The 18256-nt window shown below is 33.1% G+C and overlaps 1 protein-coding gene across 1 annotated transcript in view; it reads right to left on the bottom strand.

Moving 5' to 3' along the window:
- DACH2 (dachshund family transcription factor 2) overlaps positions 1–18256 on the bottom strand; it is a 596924-nt gene that overhangs the window by 114584 nt on the left and 464084 nt on the right. The window contains exons 7-8 of the mRNA XM_068532639.1: positions 13230–13365; positions 10640–10723 (exon numbers count right to left, since the gene is read on the bottom strand). Coding sequence (XP_068388740.1) covers positions 10640–10723; positions 13230–13365 — 220 coding nt within the window. The remainder of the gene's footprint in view (positions 1–10639; positions 10724–13229; positions 13366–18256) is intronic.

Raw genomic sequence — 18256 nt, 5'->3', positions numbered from 1 at the left:
TCATCTCAATTGAAGCAGAGAAATAATATGACAATATCTAACATATTTTCATGGTAAAGCATTCAATGAACTAGACCTAGAAAGAAACTTCCTCAATCTGATAAAAGGCATATGAAAAACCCATTGATAACATTATACTTAATGATGAAAGACTGAACACCTTCCCCCTAAGATTGGAAAAAAAGACAAGGATTTCCACTCTCACCACTTCTATTCCACATTGCACTGGACGTTGTACCCAGGGGAATTAGGTCAGAAAAAGAAAAGGCATACAGATTGGAAAAGAAGAAATAAAACGATCTCATTTTCAGATGTCATGATTTTATATGTAGAAAACCTTAAAGAATCTACAGAAAACCCATAGAGCTAATAGCCAAGTTCAACAAGGTTGACGAATACAAATTAAATATAGAAAAGTAAAATGTATTTCTATACACTAGCAGTGAACAATTCAAAATTGAAATTAAGACAACAATTTCATTTACAATTGAATGTAAAACATTCAAAATAAAATATGAATAAACTTAGCAAAACAGGTGCAAAACTATGCTCTGAAAGCTACAAAACATTATTGAAGAAATTAAAGAGAACCTATAATAAATGGAAACACATCCCATGTTCATGGATCAAAATATTAATATTGTTATGATGGCAATGCACCCCAAATTGATCTACAGATTCAGCATACTCCCTATAGAAATTCCTGTTGGCATTTTATTAGAAATTGATTATGAAGTTCTTATGAAAATATAAGGAACCCATGATTTCCAAAATAATCTTGAAAAAATAAAAAAAAATTGGAGTACTCATATTCCCAAATTTCAAAACTTACTATGAGGTTACAGTAATCAAGACATTGTAATACTGGCATAATGATAGACATATTGATCATGGAATAGAATTGAGAGTCCAGAAATAAACCCTTAACTTTTATGGTCAAGTGATTTTTGACAAGGGTGTTAACTCAATGGAGGAAATAATAGTGTTTTCAATAAATTGTGCTGGGACTATTGGATACCCAACTGCAAAAGAATAAAAGTAGTTCCCTGCCTAATACCAAACACAAAACTTAACAGAGATCATAGGTTTAAGTGTGAGAGCTAAAATAACACTCTTAGATCAAAGAATTAGTAGTATATCTTTAAGGAGTATGGTTTAATCTTCAAAGATCGAAGGACAGGAGTATACCTTTAGAAAGTTGGTTTTAGCAAAGGATTCTTAGATATGACAACAAAAGCATACGTGGCAAAAGAAAAAATAGATAAATTGAACTTTATTACAATTAAAAACTTTGTTATGGACAATACTACGAAAAAAGTGAAAACACACCACAGAATGAGATAAAGTGTTTAAAAATCATGTATCTGACAAGGTTCTTGTATCCAGAATATATAAAGAACTCTTAAAAAACTTGGAAACATCAAAGACAAACATTTCAATTTGAAAATACAAAAAAAAAAACAAAAACGAACTTAACTAGATATTTCTCCAAAGAAGATAAGCAAATGGACAATAAGCACATGAAAAGATACACAAAATCATTATTCATCAGGGAATGCATGTCAAGACCACATGATAACACTTCATACCCACTAGAATGGCTATAATCAAAAAAGCAGATAATAATAAATGTTGAAGAGGATGGGGGGGAATTGAAACACTCACACATTGCTATTGGGAACATAAAATTCTGTAGCCACTTTGGAAAACAGTGTTGTAGTTCCTCAAGAGGTCAAATATAGAGTTACCATATATATGACCCAGCAATTCAACTCCTAGGTGTACACAGAAAACAAATGGAAACATAAGTGAACACAATAACTGCACACGAATGTTCATAGCAGCATTATCTATAATAGCCAAAAGAGGGAAACACCCTGAATGTCCATCAACTAATGAATGGTTAAACAAAATGTAGTATATCCATACAATAGAATAATATTCAGACATAAGAAGGATGAACCTTGAAATCATTATTCTTAGTGAAAGAAGACAGCTACAAAAGGCCACATATTATATGATTTCATTTATATGAAAAATCCAGATTAGGCAAACCCATAGAGATAGAAATCAGGTTAGTGATTTTCAGGGCCTGGGTAAAGGGGAATGTGCAGTGACTACTAATGGGTACAAGATTTTTTTTGGTTTATGAAAATGTTCTGGGGTTCAATAGTAGTGATTTTTGTACAACCATGAGAATATAACGAAAAACACCGAATTGTACATGTTACATGGTTGAGTTTTATTATATATGTGGTACACCTCAATTTTTAAAAAATGAAGGAGAGATAAAGAGACATCTGCCTCCAAAAGATGGAGAAGATATACTCTTCCTTATTCCTCCCTCTAAGTACAGCTAAGAACCCTGGGCATTATATACAAAACAAATATAAGAAGACTCTGAATGTGTAGAGAAAAGGTAGACCAGTTAGGGACATTGGAACCTGAGGAATAACACAGTAGTGAATAGCCTGGGATTTCTCTTTGCCTCTCATATCCCTGACTGACTATTGGAAAAGCCAGCAATCCAGAAACACCAATAGGCACAGACAAATAAATCCCCCAGAAAAGTGTGTTCTGTCTAGCCAAAGGACCAGGAATGGGTAGCTGAGCAATACTAACACTTTTAAACAATAACTGCTCTACCTCAGACAAACACCCCAGAAAAATATGCAGCCCTACCTCCACCCCACCAGCAAAGACCAAATGGGAAACCTAAAATTCACTCTTCCCAGCCTATAATGAGCTGTGCCAATGCCTTTCAAACCCTACCACCACTGGTGAGGGTGGTGTCAGAAAAGAAGGCTTAATGGAGATTCAGAACTTTAGCAGTGTTTAGCAGCAATGAGGCCACCCCCTCACACACAGTATCAGTAGAGACTACATGGAGAGCCTAGACTTCCACCTTCTACCCAGTACCCTTTACCATCTTGGGTGGTATCAGAGGAGATATACTGGAAAGTCAAGACTTTTGCCACTGCTCAGTTGGAATGAGGCCATGTGCAATGTAAGGCAAGGCCACAAGGGAGAGTAGTAACTCCTTCCAGACAGGGTGGTATCAACAGAATGAGGAGCCTGAATTACTACCCCCACCCAGCACTACTGTAGCACCAGCTCACCCCAGGATTTCAATGGAGGCAGAGTGGAGAATCTGGACTCCCATACACACCTGACAGAAATGAGGCAGTGTTGCCTCCCTTGCCCCACCAGAGCCGTGTCAGGAGGCGCCTGAGAAAATGCAAGATTTAAATAAGATCCAGAGTTTCATAATACCTAAAATGTCCATGTTTCAATAAAACAATCACTTGTGAAACCAAGAACCTGGAATATATCAACTTGAATGACTAAAGACAATGAACCCTAAGATTTCACAGATGATTTTAAAGCTGTCATTATAAAAATACTTCGATGAACAATTACAAAGATGTGTGAAACAAATGAAAGAATAGAAAATATCAGCAAAGAAATGGAAAGTTACAGCAAAAAAATAATAATAATAAAAATGTTCAAAAAGAAGCAAATGGACATTTTAGAACTGAAAACTAAAATAACCAAAATTTTAAAACTCAATGGACAGGCTCAATACATAGAGTGAAGAGGGCAGATGAAAGAATCAGTGAACTTAAAAATAGAAAAATAGAAATTTCTTAATCTGAACAAAAGGGAGAAAACACACTTTGGAAAAAAAAAATAAGAGAGAAAAAGAGCTACAGAGGTATGTGGAACTATGACACAAGATCCAACATTTGTGTCATTGGAGTCCTAGAAGGAGAGGAGAAAGAGGGCAAGGCTAAAAATCTACTCAAAGAAATAAAGTCCCCAAACCTCCTAAATTTGTCAAAAGACATGCACTTACAGACTCAAGAAGCTGAACAAATTCCAAACAGGATATATCCAAAGAAATCTTCACCAAGACACATCATAGTCAAACTTCTAAAACCAAAGACAAAGAAAAAATCTTGAAAGTAGTCAGTCATTACCTATCAGAGGAAAAGCAGTTCAAACAGCAGTGGATTTCTCATCAGAAACCATGGCGGCCAGAAGGAAATGGGACAACATTTTTCAAGTGCTGAAAAAATAATCATCAACCCAGAATTATGTATCTGGTGAAAATATCCTTCAGGAATGAAGGGGAAATGGAGAAACTCTCAGATGAAGGAAAACTAAGAGAATTTGTTGCCAGCCAACTTACTTTAAAAGAATGGCTAAAGAAAATTGTCTAAACAAAAAGGAAATAAGAGAAGGAAAATTTGAACATCAAGAAGAAATAAAGAACAACAGAAAGAGAAAATTATGAGTAAATACTTACGAAATACTTTGAACTGAATGAAAATAAAAATACAACATATCAAAATTAGTAAAACTTAGTTAAACCAGTACTGAGAAGAAATTTTATAATATTAAATACTCATATTAGAAAAGAGAAAAGGGGTAAAACAAATTATCTAAGCTCCCACTTTAAGAAACTAGAAAAAAGAAGAGCAAAATAAACAAACCAAGCAGAAAAGGGCACTAATAAAGGTAAGAGTAGAAATAAATGAAATTGTAAGCAAAGGAACAATAAAGAAAATCAAAGAAGCAAAAGCTGACAGTTTGAAAAGATCAATAAAATTTGAAAACCTCTAGCTGGAATGACAATTACAAAAGAGAAGGCACAAATTACCATTATCAGTATTCCACAGATATCAAAAGGATAACAAGGAGTACTACAAACAATACTATGCACATAAATTCAATAAGTTAGATTAAATAGATCAACTCTTTAAAAACACAGACTACCAAAACTTGCTTAATAGGAAAAATAGTCTGAATATTCCTATGACTGTTAAGGAAATTGAATCCAGAATTTTTAAATATCCCCAAAATGAAACTTTTGCACCCAAATGGTTTCACTGAATAATTCTAACCAAGCATTTTAAAAAGAATTGATACCAATTCTACATAATTTCTTCCAAGAAAGAGAAGAAACCCTTCCCAATTCATTTTATGAGACAAGTGTTACTATGACACTAAATACCAAGCCATTGTCAAAAACAGACTGCAGGCCAATCCCTCCTGAATATAGATGCAAAATTGCAAACAAAATATTAGCTAACCAAATCCCACAATGTATAAAAAGAATTACACACGGTAACCAAGTATGATTTATTCCAGGTATGTGAGGCTGGTTTAACATTGAAAAATCAATCAATGTATTTCACCATATCAACAGGCTAAAAAATTTTTTAAATCATACTATCCTATAAACATAGGCTGAAAATTCATTTGACAAAATACAACACTCATTCATGATACAAACTTTCAGCCAATTAACAGCAGAGCTAAATTACCTCAACTAGATAAAGAGTATCTACAAAGAAATGTACAGATAATATCATACATAATGTTGAAAAACTGAACGTTTTCCCGCTAAAATCAGAAAGAAGTGAAGGATGTCCACATTCATCACTGTTTTTCAATGTAGTACTAAAAGTCCCAGCCATGACAATAAGGCAAGAAAAAGAAATAAAATTCCCATAAATTAAAAAGGCAGAAATAAATTGTTTTTATTTACAGATGGCATGGTCTGAATGCATATGTAGGAAATCCCAAGGATTAAAACCAACCAAAAAACTTGTAGAGCTAATAAGTGAGGTTAAGTAAGATGGCAGGATCCAAGACCAACGTATAAAAATCAACAGTATTTCTATATACTAAGAAAGCTGTAGTGTGAAAACTGAATTTGAGAATACAAACACATTTATAGTTATTCAAACCATTTATAATTATACAAACAATGAAATACTTAGGTATGAATTTAACAAATCTTGTACAGAACTTGTATGCCAAAAGCTAACTTTGCTGATGAAAGGCAGAAAACCTAAATAAATGGAAAGACATACTGTACTCATGTATTGAAAGACTCAAAATAGTAAAGATGTCATTTTTCCCAAATTAATCTATAGTTTTAATGTAATTAATATCAAAACCCTAGCAAGGTTTTTTATAGACATATACTATCTTTTATAAAATATATGGAAAAGTCACAGTCTCTAGAATAGCCATGAAAATCTTGGAAAAAAAGAATAAAGTAGAAGGAGTAATTCTATCAGATATTAAAACTTACTATGGGGCTTCAATAATCAAGACTGTGGTACTGGTAGAAGGATAGATACATAGATAGGTAAAACTGAATAAAGAAATAGTCCTGAATAAGTACAGATTACTGATTTTTGATAAATCACCACAGCAATTCAATGAAGGAAGAATAGCCTTTTCAACAAATGGTGCTGGAGCAGAAAAACAACAAGAACCTTGAGTTGAGATAATGATCATAAACGTAAAAAGTAAAACCATAAAACACAGAGAAGAAAACACAGGAGAAAATCTTCAGGACCTAAGACTAGGTAAAGAGATTTTAGACTTGACAGGAAAAGCACCATAACAGAAAAAAATTACAAACTGGACTTCATCAAAATTAAAAACTTTTGCTCTGCATATGACCCTTTTAACAGGTTATAAAAATAAGCTACAGAGTGGGGAAAATATTTGCAAACTACATATTTGATAAAGGACTTGTATGTAGAATATGTAAAGAATTCTCATAATTCAACAAAATAAAAACAAACCAATTGGAAAATGGGGAAAATACATGAAGAGAGACATTTCATCAAATGTGATATACAACCAAGAGGTTCAATATCACTAGCCCTTAGAGAAATGAAAATTAAAACTGCAATGAGATATCGCTACATGCACCTATGTGAAGAGCTAATTTTTTTTCTTTTTTTAAAAAAAAGGACCACACAAAATGCTAGTAAAGATGTGGAGAACCTGGACCACTCATGTATTGCTGGTGGGGATATAAAAATGATCCAGCCACTCTGGGAGAGAGTTTGGCAGATTGTTATAAAACTACACATACACTTACCACATGACCCAGCACTTGAGCATTTCTCCCAGAGAAATGAAAAGTTATATCTACATAAAAACCTGTACATAAGTGTTCCTAGAAGTTTCATTAATAATAGACAAAAACTGGACACAATGAGATGTCATACAATGGATAAATGATTACACAAACTCTGGTACATGCATACCATAGAATACTACTCAGTAATAAAAAAGGAAAACTATTGACACATGCAACAATCTGAATGAATATCAAGGGAATTTTGCTAAGTGAAAAAATGTCAATCTTAAAAAGTCATATACTGCAAGATTCCAATTTTAGAACATTCTTAGGATGATGGAATTATAAAGATGGAAAACGGTGGTTTTCAGGGGTTAGGGATCATGGAGTGCAGAGGGAGACAATAAAGGAATAGCAGGAGAGACATCCCTGTGGTGATAGAACAGTCCTATATCTTGATTGCGCTGGTGGTTATACAAATCTAGACATGTGATAAAATTCCATAGAAGGATACATGCAGACATACACACCAATGAATTCATGTAAAACTGGTGAAATTTGAGTAAAGTCTGTGGACATAACAATGTAAAACTTCTGATTTTCATATCGGGGTAAAATTATATAAGATTTTGCCATTGGGGGAAACTGGTTGAAGGGTTTACACAAGATCTTTATGTATTCTTTTTGCAACTTAATTTGAGTCCACAACTGTTTCTAAATAAAATTTTTAAAAATGAAGGTAATTCAAAGAAAATTTCCGGTAAGATATGTTTCTTCTTTCTCTCATTTCTATTTGGAATCACTGAATGGCATAAAATGCACAAAATCATTTCTTTCACCTTCCTTTATGTATTTTAATGTCATCATAAAGTTTATTTGTAATGATGTTTATATTTTAGTCGGTCCAATACTTTACTCTCTCTTATTCAAAAAATATAATATTCATCAGATATATTTTCCATTTTAACCAGGGTCATAATCATTTCCAAACACCTTCCAAAAATGATTTAGTGTAGTACCTGAGATTGTCTCAGGAATAGATTAAGAGGGAGAAGCATCTGATTGAATAGAAAGTATTTACATTATTATACTGTCAATATATAGCCCAAGCCCTCCTCTAAACTGAAATTAGCCTATTTGTATAAAAATAAATATGATAGTACCTTTATTTTAGATGAGATATACTTTAGAGTCTTATGATCAAAGAATGTTAAAACTATTAGCTTTTCATCTGTAGCCTGTGGACTGATTTAAAATGTAATGTTTCAGTGGACTCAAGTCATGTAATGTTTCAGTAGCTAGATGATAAATTTACTGTTCCAATGTTTATACAGCATTCCAAAGTTGACCGTCAATACTTCTCATACATATAAAGTTTTCAATAGATACATTCAATACAAAATGCAAAATATCAAAAAGCCCCTATTTCTGACAGCAGTTTGGGAGACCAGTGGCTGCCAAGGGAACCATGTGGACCTTTGCTTCCACATGGGTGAAGTAAGGTGGATAGTCCCAAAGTCTCTACTCTAAAGAATCCCAGAACTGATTGCTGAAAACTATCTAACACAATGTCATAACATGTGATTGATTTGGTCAATTTGTTTGACTAAGTCTGTGGAAAAATAAAATCAAAGGCTTTATTTGATTGACGAGTTAGTTTAGTCAAAATACTTGAGTCAAAACTAAAATAGCAATTTTGGTAAGTCATGTTGGACACAGTCTAAATGGAACTCACTGCATGAAAGCCCAGATCATATAGACTTTGAAATGTCTGCATATGAAAATTTAAGGCAAAATACAAATTATCATTTGAGATATGTATCACACTAGCTGTCACCCAATTTTACAATATAGAGTAAGAGGCGGGCTACATGAAGCATACTCTAATCATTTTCTGAACATTTCCACATAACAGCAAAGCTGGCATTTTATAATTTCCAGAGCTATAAATCATTTTTAAAATCACGATATTACTCAAAACAGATGTGAAAACATATGTTTGCCACAGTTGTATAAACTGCCTACTTGTCAAACTTAATAAATGTTGAGACTTCTACTTTAACTGCATTCCCTTTTAAGAACTAAAATCTATTTGAGGAAAATATATTTTATCTTAAGTACAAATGTAACTGGTGGAACTTAACATAGAAAATCTCATTTAAAATAAAGTTTTCCATTATAACCAGAGAAGTACAGTTTAATATGCCACTCCGGTCTATTAATGTCCTCATCAGGATGTGTGACCAACCCATTTGAAATGAGTATAACTGTGCCATTCCACAGTAAGAGATTCAGAAATGCCAGTGCATACCACTGTGTATTTTATGAAAATCGGCTACTGTACATCTGTACTAGCACTCCAGCTGATTTTTAATAAGACACAGCAGTGTGTACTTGAACACTGCAGCAAACAGGCCAGTCCTAAATGCCATTTTGACTTATGAGGTTTGCAGTTCTGACAGAATCATATGTATCATGTACAGCTTGAGATTTTCCTAGAAAATATGCTTTACTTCCAAGCTGTCCTTCAAATAGTCATGACTTGCTAGGAAAGAAGTTTCAGGAACAAATTGTTTTTGAGTTATGAATGAAATTTCATCTTTAACTATAATTCCATTACCTGTGTAAGAGTTTGGGTAGTTTAATATACTGAACCTGACTTCCATTCTGACAACTTTTCTGAAATCAAGCATTTACATCTTGGGGCCCCAGAGGGTACAGTCTTTCAGTATTTGGATAAGAAAATACAAAACATGTGGCAAGGAAACCAACAATGGATCAATGAAATTAAAATTATACATTATTCCAAATTCTAACTAAAATGCTCATCTAGGTAATTAGAAAGCAAGTTCAGTCTAGAGAAGAAATAAAAAATTTCTCCATTAACTATTCAGCTCATGGAGTGTTTTTTTCTGTATATTATGAGCATCTTTATTAAAGATGGAAAAATGCAGCCTATAGTGAAGTACAATCAGACCATCTGATGATCTGATAAATTACATGTTAGCTTATGTTCTTTAGCTTAGAGTTACTAACTCATGGTGACAGTCATAACGCATAGCCTATAACATATGCTGATATATTTTCCTTTACTCTTACCTTTACAGACTTTTAAACAAAGTTTTACTCAGTTTTCATATCAGAAAGCCTGTCTTTGAAATTCTTACTTTCCCTACCTTCTTTAAACGGATATCCTAAGAAAAAATTGGATACTGTGCAGAAATGACACGTTTGTCAGTTGATTACAAGCCAGATTGATGTCATATCTATCAATATTATAGGTAAATACCTGATTGGAGCTGCTTGCTAAACTTTCCTCTGAAATGTCCAAATTAGCATATACTTTTAAAATCACTTTTGAGTGTTGAGGGGAACATCTCTCCTCTATGACAGCAACTCAAGTTTTTCAAACATAACCATCAAATGGTGATTCATTTAAATATAGTCAACAAAGTGCATACATAATAAAAAGAGAATCAGATGTCTTGGATCAGGCATAATAAAAGGACTTAGGGTAAAGTTTCCAACCATAGGCACAGAGAAACTTTGGGCTAATATGTTATTTATAACATCAAATAAACAAGCTTCAGGTAAATATTATTTTTTTACTACTAAAAGAATTTATCCAAAGCCAGTATGGATCTATTCTGACTTAGGGAAATGTGGATGCAATATACAGCAATGGGATGTTAATTGAGTTAGTATCTGATCTTTATATGTACATCAAATAAGCAAAAGTCATTTTACCTTTATTTTCCCTTTGGAATTTTTTGATGGTTGGTCCATTATCCTGATCAACAATAAGTTCCTCTCTATTGTTGGGCATCATAACTATAAATAAGAGATATAACTGAGTAATTTTCTTGCAAAACACCCAAAAGAAAAGCAGAAAACCATTACATAAATAGCTATTTTACTCCAATAACAACATGAATTTTATACACTTCTACTTCTGAACAACTGAAAAGATTTTTGTTGGTCTGATAATCATACAATTTAAAAATCAATAAGCTGCTTAATCATATGAATTTTAAAGTATAATTAATGCATAGTATATATATAATTTCCAATGTATTTTCTTTAAATCATTTAAAATATTTCCTTTTTTGAAATTCATGTGCAAATTAGCTATTTACCTCCATAATTAATAATATATTTCCCAAAATGCTTCAGAGAGAATTTTGCACTTAATCTCATGAGTTTAAAATAATTATGAATTTAGTTTACTTTGTAGAGTTTTTGCAAATATATAGCAAAATTAATAGATAAAATATAATTTTCTGGTAATTGTAAGTGCTTCTTCACAAGACATTTATATTGAAAGAGGAAAATCATGTCAATTTCAGTTTATCATTTAATTCTCTTTAGTTATATTTTATTAAAATGTTATATAGCACTATCAATAAAGTATGGTCACTTTAAACCAAAAATCATCAAACCTTTTAATTCACTTATAGACAATCTCACTATCACGCTTGGACAATTGTGGAATGTGCATAGAGAGTATAATTACTGCCAGTGGAATAAGAAATGTTTTATGTTGTCAAGATTTTTTTTAGAATATTATATTGCTTTGGATATAGTTTATTTCTAAGTATGACATCTCTTATGATATGTCTATTACAGAGTACACATATTTCCCTGTGTGCTCTGCTTTTAGCCAGCACTCAATAAATAATTCTCTCTCTCTTTTTCCTCTCTACTGCCCTCCCTCATCAGTACAAAGATTATCCTAATAGAAGAATGTATGTTTCTTGATTCCTTTATGGTCATCTGGCTACCCCCACAGGTCTTGCTCAGACTCCCTTGAATCTGTTGCACACAATATTGTAACTAGTAGGTTAGTCTGTATCCACAGAACAGAGTAAAGCTAGAAAACCTCTGTCACCTCTTCCAGGAATTAAATTTACTCCCTTATGGCCATTAGCTACAAGTTCTAATTCAGTGGTTAACTCTGGCTGCACATTAGAATGTCCTGAGAAGATACTGAAAAGCAAAACAAAACACTCCTTCTAGGCTCTATTCCAGACCAGGTAAATGAGACCCTGAGCGTGTGGCCTGGGCATCCAGATTTGTAAATGCTCCATAGGTGATTATAATGGGGAGCCAGATTTGAGACCCACTGGGCTCACTATGAAGCTAAATCGTTATAAAGAATATATAATATCGACAAGCTAAGTGAGACTTGGATGAATTTCCACAAGAGAGAAATCATCTTTGTCCTTCCCCACCACAAATCCAGAACCTAACACCTTCCCTAATCCCTCAAATTCCTTTCCTCCCCCATAAAAACATTATTTTGGAGAGTCTTGAAGCAATCACTCTTATGAAGTGTAAAAATTTAGAGTTTACATTAAAAATGTCCCTATAGTAAGACTAAAAGAAGATAAGATATTATTTTCCCTAAAGGAAATGGATACTTAGGAAATTGGATTGTGTAGGTACAGAAGATTAATGAAGATTTTACCTAGTTCACTTGGTTCATACTTATTATATACCAAATGAGAATTTGTTATAGCTGAATGCACTGAGTAATGTCTGTATACCTGAGTAGGATCAAACAGCAGGAGATGATAAGCAATCAAGGCAAAGCCACACAGAGAAAAATAGTGCTTATCCCTCACATTTCCTTAGCGCTTTAAATTTCTGAAGTGTTTTTTCCACATATTATTTCATTTGACCTCATAAAACTCCAGTGCAATAGGCAGAGCAGTAATTATATCCATATGTTAGGTAAAGATACTCATTGTGGTTAAGTGACATACCCAAGATCTCATAGCTAGTTAGTGCCAGACTGTGTCTAGATTCAAGTCTCCAATATGCCAGATCACTGACAATAACATTATAATATTTCTGGAATAGTGTCTGTGGTGTAAGACTTCTGAAACAATAAAAAAGAAACGTAGGAAAAATCATGTTAAAATTTGTTATCTAAATTGCTGAGATTATTGCAAATCATATATTGATTCACTTTTTAATCACTCTTACATGATCAACTGTCCAAAGGATATTTTATCTTCCATTATTCAAAGTGTGCTGTGAATATAGCAAGTGATTTGTATCACACTAGCTGCCAAATACCAGCATATTGAATTAACATATACTCTACAAAAATCCCATCAAATTGTTCCCATGAGATCCAGTGATACAGTAAATGAAGCCCCTTCCAGAGAACAAATTTAATACCTTTTTTGTTGTTCATATTGCTTCAGTAATAAAAAATCACCACTTTTCAAAAAGTATCAATTCCCCCAGGTTTTTCTCCCCTCTCTATTGCCTAATGAAGAATTTCCTGAAAGATTATCTTTCAGTTCCTTGCTTCAGGTGAGATACTCACCCATTCTCTCCGAATGGTGATCCATCTGAGAGGGAGAGCTGGACACGCTGCTGCTGGGGTGGGAGGAGGTCTGGCTCCCAGGGCGATGACTCTCTTCCAGGGAAGGAGCAGGAGAAGGACTCTCTGGGATCCGTTCCTTACACAAAAGGAAACACAAAAGGAAATGTGATCTTGCACCAAGTTTTTCACATTGGTGGAGTCCATAACATTTGAAATGTTGACCTCTCATCCTGAAAGTGCATACATCCATAATACTTGGTCTTAAACATATCTTCAGACAAAACCATATTTTTTGTTCTTGGGAAATTAATGGGATATTGTGAGGGTTAAATAAGAGAAAGAGTGAAAAGGCTCAGTGCTACGCCAGATACATGGTAGAGCTCAAGAAAGGTTAGTTTCCATTTCCTTTCCTAGGAAATTCATCAAGGATTACGAAGTGAAGTGACTATTGTTAGTGAAAATTTGTTATTGTAAGCTTCTACATTGATATAATGTTCAGGCCATAACCTGGAGGGTGAGCTTACTGTCTGAGTAAGAAGATCCCCCAAAGGTAAACACCTGGAACCCTGGAATAAAACTTACAAATAGTGGCACCTGGTACATGTTGTGTCTTTCTGCACTGACAAAAATTATGGCAATAATATACTTGTGATCTATCAGACCTTAGGAATTCATGTTGAATTTTGCAAACAAAATAGTTTGATAGTCACAGGACACAATGATGGGTTTTTAAAACTAACACTAAGACCTATCAACATCAGTTCATTAGTATTGTTTAGATTTTTATAGTTTTAAATTATGAATTTGAATAAAAATAAAATATTTCTTTTACATATCTCAACATTAATGGTTATGGTTCTCAGGACTTTTGTGATAATGAATATTGCTAAAAACTCTGAAGTTATTCACTGTGCTTATGCATCACAAACTGATGAATAAATCTGAAAATCATTTAGTTAATTTGATCAATTAAAAAAACACATTGTAATGTTTATCCATATATGCAATAAATGTGACTCAGTGATAGACATGCTGGGACAGAGAATGTTTATTCTATAAAATATTTAATTCATCCGTAATAAATTTCTTAAATTAAATGTTCTGTCTAATTATGTGTGATTACAACCTCAGTATTCTAATCATCATAACATTAAAAATTAGTTTGTCAAATATGTTCTTATACATTTTCACAATGATTTTGCACAAGAGGTCCAAAACTGATAAACTCCTTAAAGAAAAACTGTTTAATGCAAAATTAATATTATGAGAGTTAAAGGTTATTATTTCATTAGTGGAAATTAGCATTTTGCAATGTCTATCATTGTGGCAGACAGAATAGTGCCCCCCTGCCCCGCCAAAGATGTTTAGTCCATATCCTAAGAGCTAGAGCCTGTGAATATGTTATCTTACATGGCAAAATGGACTTTTCAGATGTGACTGAGAACCCTGAGATAGAGCTATTACACTGGATTATCTTGGGGGCAGAAAGGAAAGTCAGAGGAAGATATGATTATGGAAGAATGGTCAGAGAGATAAGTTGGAAAAGGCAAGGAAACCGATTCTTTATTGGGAGCTTACAGAAAGAAATGCACTCTTGCCAGCAGCTTGATTTTAGCTCAATGATAGCCATGTCAGACATCTGACCTACAGAACTGTAATATAATAAATTTGCATTGTTTTAAGCTACTTAATTTGTCATAATTTGTTACAGAAGCAATAAAGAACTAATATAGTCATCAATGTAGTATGTTCATTTTTAAATGGTGTTTTATATATTATTATTTAGCATTTAGTTAACATTTGATAATTTTAATGAAATGAATAGCTGACTTTGAGTATATTAGCTGCAATATGATATAGTTATTAAATACCAATAATTGTAAATATATACTACACCTTAAAGGCTCTATAACTTTTGTCATGCTTCAAAAACAATGTTTTAAGACAGAGAAATATATATTTCATTTATATTTAGTATACAGTTAAGTATACAGTTGCAATACTATGTACACAGGGCAAGATCAAAAGACACTATAAGCAAAGCAGAAGAAGAGAATCATTTTTTTTTCCAAATAATTATATTTGTATTTTGGAGGGATGGTATGGAGATGGGCAGCAAATTATATATAGACTTTATACCACATCATTTTACTTTTTGAAAAGACTAGTAGTTCATCAGCTGTGAAATTCAACCTAAAGTATAGTGATTAAAAATATAATCCCTAAATAGCATGTGAACATACACACACACACCCCAACGAAAGGAATTTCATATATGAAGTCAAAATTATTTTTTGCTTTTCACTGTTGTGTAGTCTCAATGATTCTATGCTAAAATGTGTCCAGTCTTTGAATTCTAACATTGGATATTTGCTGAAAAATATGTAATTTAATAACTATGTTTATCTCTAATGGACCTGTAAGTGAATGGATAGGGACAAAGTACAGCAGTTACTGAGCAAAAATAGAACTGAACAAACAAAATCACTGTGTAGTGGCAAACAGGAATAATACACAGCAATATATGCTGTCATAATAAAAATGGAAAATTTGGGGGTGATTCATAAAGCTGATGGTTTGGAAAAGCAAGAGAATTCAAGTGACAGTGATACTTGAACTTGCTCACCCTGCTTAAAAAATGAAAGCTCATGCTGAATTTTTAAAAAATTGGAAGAACATCTACACAAATAGAAAATACTATAAATAATGAGAAAAAATACAATGCTCTAAAGAGGAATCCTCCAAAATGTTTAAAATTTTCATATGAACAAATAATATGAACTCAAATAATATACTTTTAAACTCTTTCTTTGACATTTTGAACAGTACATTAGGTGGAAAAATAAATTAACTTTTAAAACATGACTTAGAGCTACTTAGAGCTAACATTTTGCATAGTCATATTTCTGCTTTAATATTTTGTAGCCTGCACTTTCCAAATTCCATCAAGGTTCAATCATTGTTATTGTTTCCTAAGACCTCACAGAGGTCAGACTTTTTTCACCATGTAAACAACATTAGATGAATCCAGTGCCTTATACTGATTAAGAATTAGGTGGGTTTAAAAAAAAAATCTGTAGGAAACTGGGAATGTTTAATTTCTCCTAAAATAATGAATAGTTCTATAAACAATTTCTACTTTGCAAGTAAACAGATCCATTTTTCAGCCCTGTAATCAGTATGCATCTATTTAGCTACTTAACTGCAATGTGTTTTGGTTCATTAGGTGGCTACTGTTGTGTCTCAGCCTAGTTAAATTTTCTCAGCAAGTTAATCTGTTTTATTACAAATGGAACACAAGTGATAATGTCTTCACCATTTGCCAAATACAGGGTTAACAGTATTTGCAACAAATCAATAAGGGCATTTAAAAAGGAAAATTGCAAATCTATAACCCCAATCATTTTACTCATTGATGACTTAATTTTATTTGGCATTTATGACTTTTACAACACTGTTACTCTTCATGTATTTCATTCGTGCCCCATCAAAAACAGCTGTAGCTCTTCTGAAACACTGCAGAAGTTTTCTCCATATTCAGTCAACGTAGCAAGGAGGGAGATTTCCAAAACTGATACATACTTACCCAATCAATCCCCACTTTCCCCTGAAATTAGTAAAATTATCTGCAATAATAACTCAAATTCTAGCATATACTTACATAGTTCAAGGCTTGTGACTAAGAAGAAAGAGTCATTATAGAAAATGTTTTTAATTAGTACCTATTATTCCCTCTTCTATCACACTGTTTCCCTTTTTGGGGGGTACATATGGTCAAAGGAGATGTTCATCATATTAAATCATTTGAAAGTACATTTGAACCTTAATAAAAACCAGGGTCAAAGCTGAGAATACTCAGTTTTATACAAGGTTTAACACAGTCAGTTTGGTATAGGATTTAGTTTGTTGGCACTAAGGTATCAACTCTGCCCAGTTTCATGGAGATCCTTTATTTCATCTCAATGTATTTCTTTACATCTTTGGAAATATAATATACGCAGAACTTGTGAAGTACTAATACACGCGTATCAAACGTGTTTATATTTATGTGTTCATGTGTGTTGTTGCCTTTTAAAAACACCTATCTCAATGTTAAATTGTACCTCTGATGTTTTATGATATTGATTCTTCTCAAGCGTTCAGTGGGGTTATGCAACATACAATTTGTCTTTTTATTTTTATTTAATTGGAATTCGACTCTCACTGTAATTACTCTTCCAAATGTTAATCTATTAATGAGTTCCTAAAGGATTTAATGGCATTTTGCTGCTTAGGAGTGGCTTTTGGAAGTTTATCTGAATGCTAGATATTTTATTCATGCATTTGTCTTGATATTTCATATTTAATTGATGTGTTCCTTCTGTACTGTCACCAGAGTTATGCAGAAACAGAACAGATTGTAATTGGACAGACTTAAATAATAAAATCAGGAACAAGAAAATAAGAAGTTTGTTCATTGTTGTTGCTAACTTGGGTTACCATTAGTCCTGAGGAAGAATTTGATGCTCAGATTTGTTATCTTTGAATACTATTGAATGCATGACACTTTGTGAATTTTTATGAATCAGTTTAAGAATTAGTAAGTGCTCCACAATCAACAATTTACAAATGTATTTAAGTTAACACAGATGGATATGGCAGGGTTTTCATGAATTTAGAAAAAAACAGACAGATGAGGGGGGTGCAACTGGAACATGTAACCATGAGAGAGTCCGAAATCATAAGCATGCCCTAACTGTGACCTATGTAATATTTGGACAAAGGACCCTTTCACCTCTTCAATTTGAAACTTGTTCTGGAAGAGGCTGACAGCTGAAGGGAATCAGCCATAATATCTGTTCATAGCATGTAAATGACCTCGAGTGGGAGAATGGATAGTTCAGTGGGAATATGTATGGCTTGCAAATTATGTTGTAGGTTTGGACCTCTGCCACCCATCCAAACACACACACACACACACACACACACACACACACACACACACCTTAATTCTCACTCAATGCATCTTCATCTCACGTTCTAAAAAC

This window comes from Eschrichtius robustus, chromosome X (assembly GCF_028021215.1).
Source record: "Eschrichtius robustus isolate mEscRob2 chromosome X, mEscRob2.pri, whole genome shotgun sequence".
Taxonomy (NCBI): Eukaryota; Metazoa; Chordata; class Mammalia; order Artiodactyla; family Eschrichtiidae; genus Eschrichtius; species Eschrichtius robustus.
Note: the sequence above shows the minus strand (reverse complement) of the source record. Positions and strands in the feature narration are given on the sequence as shown.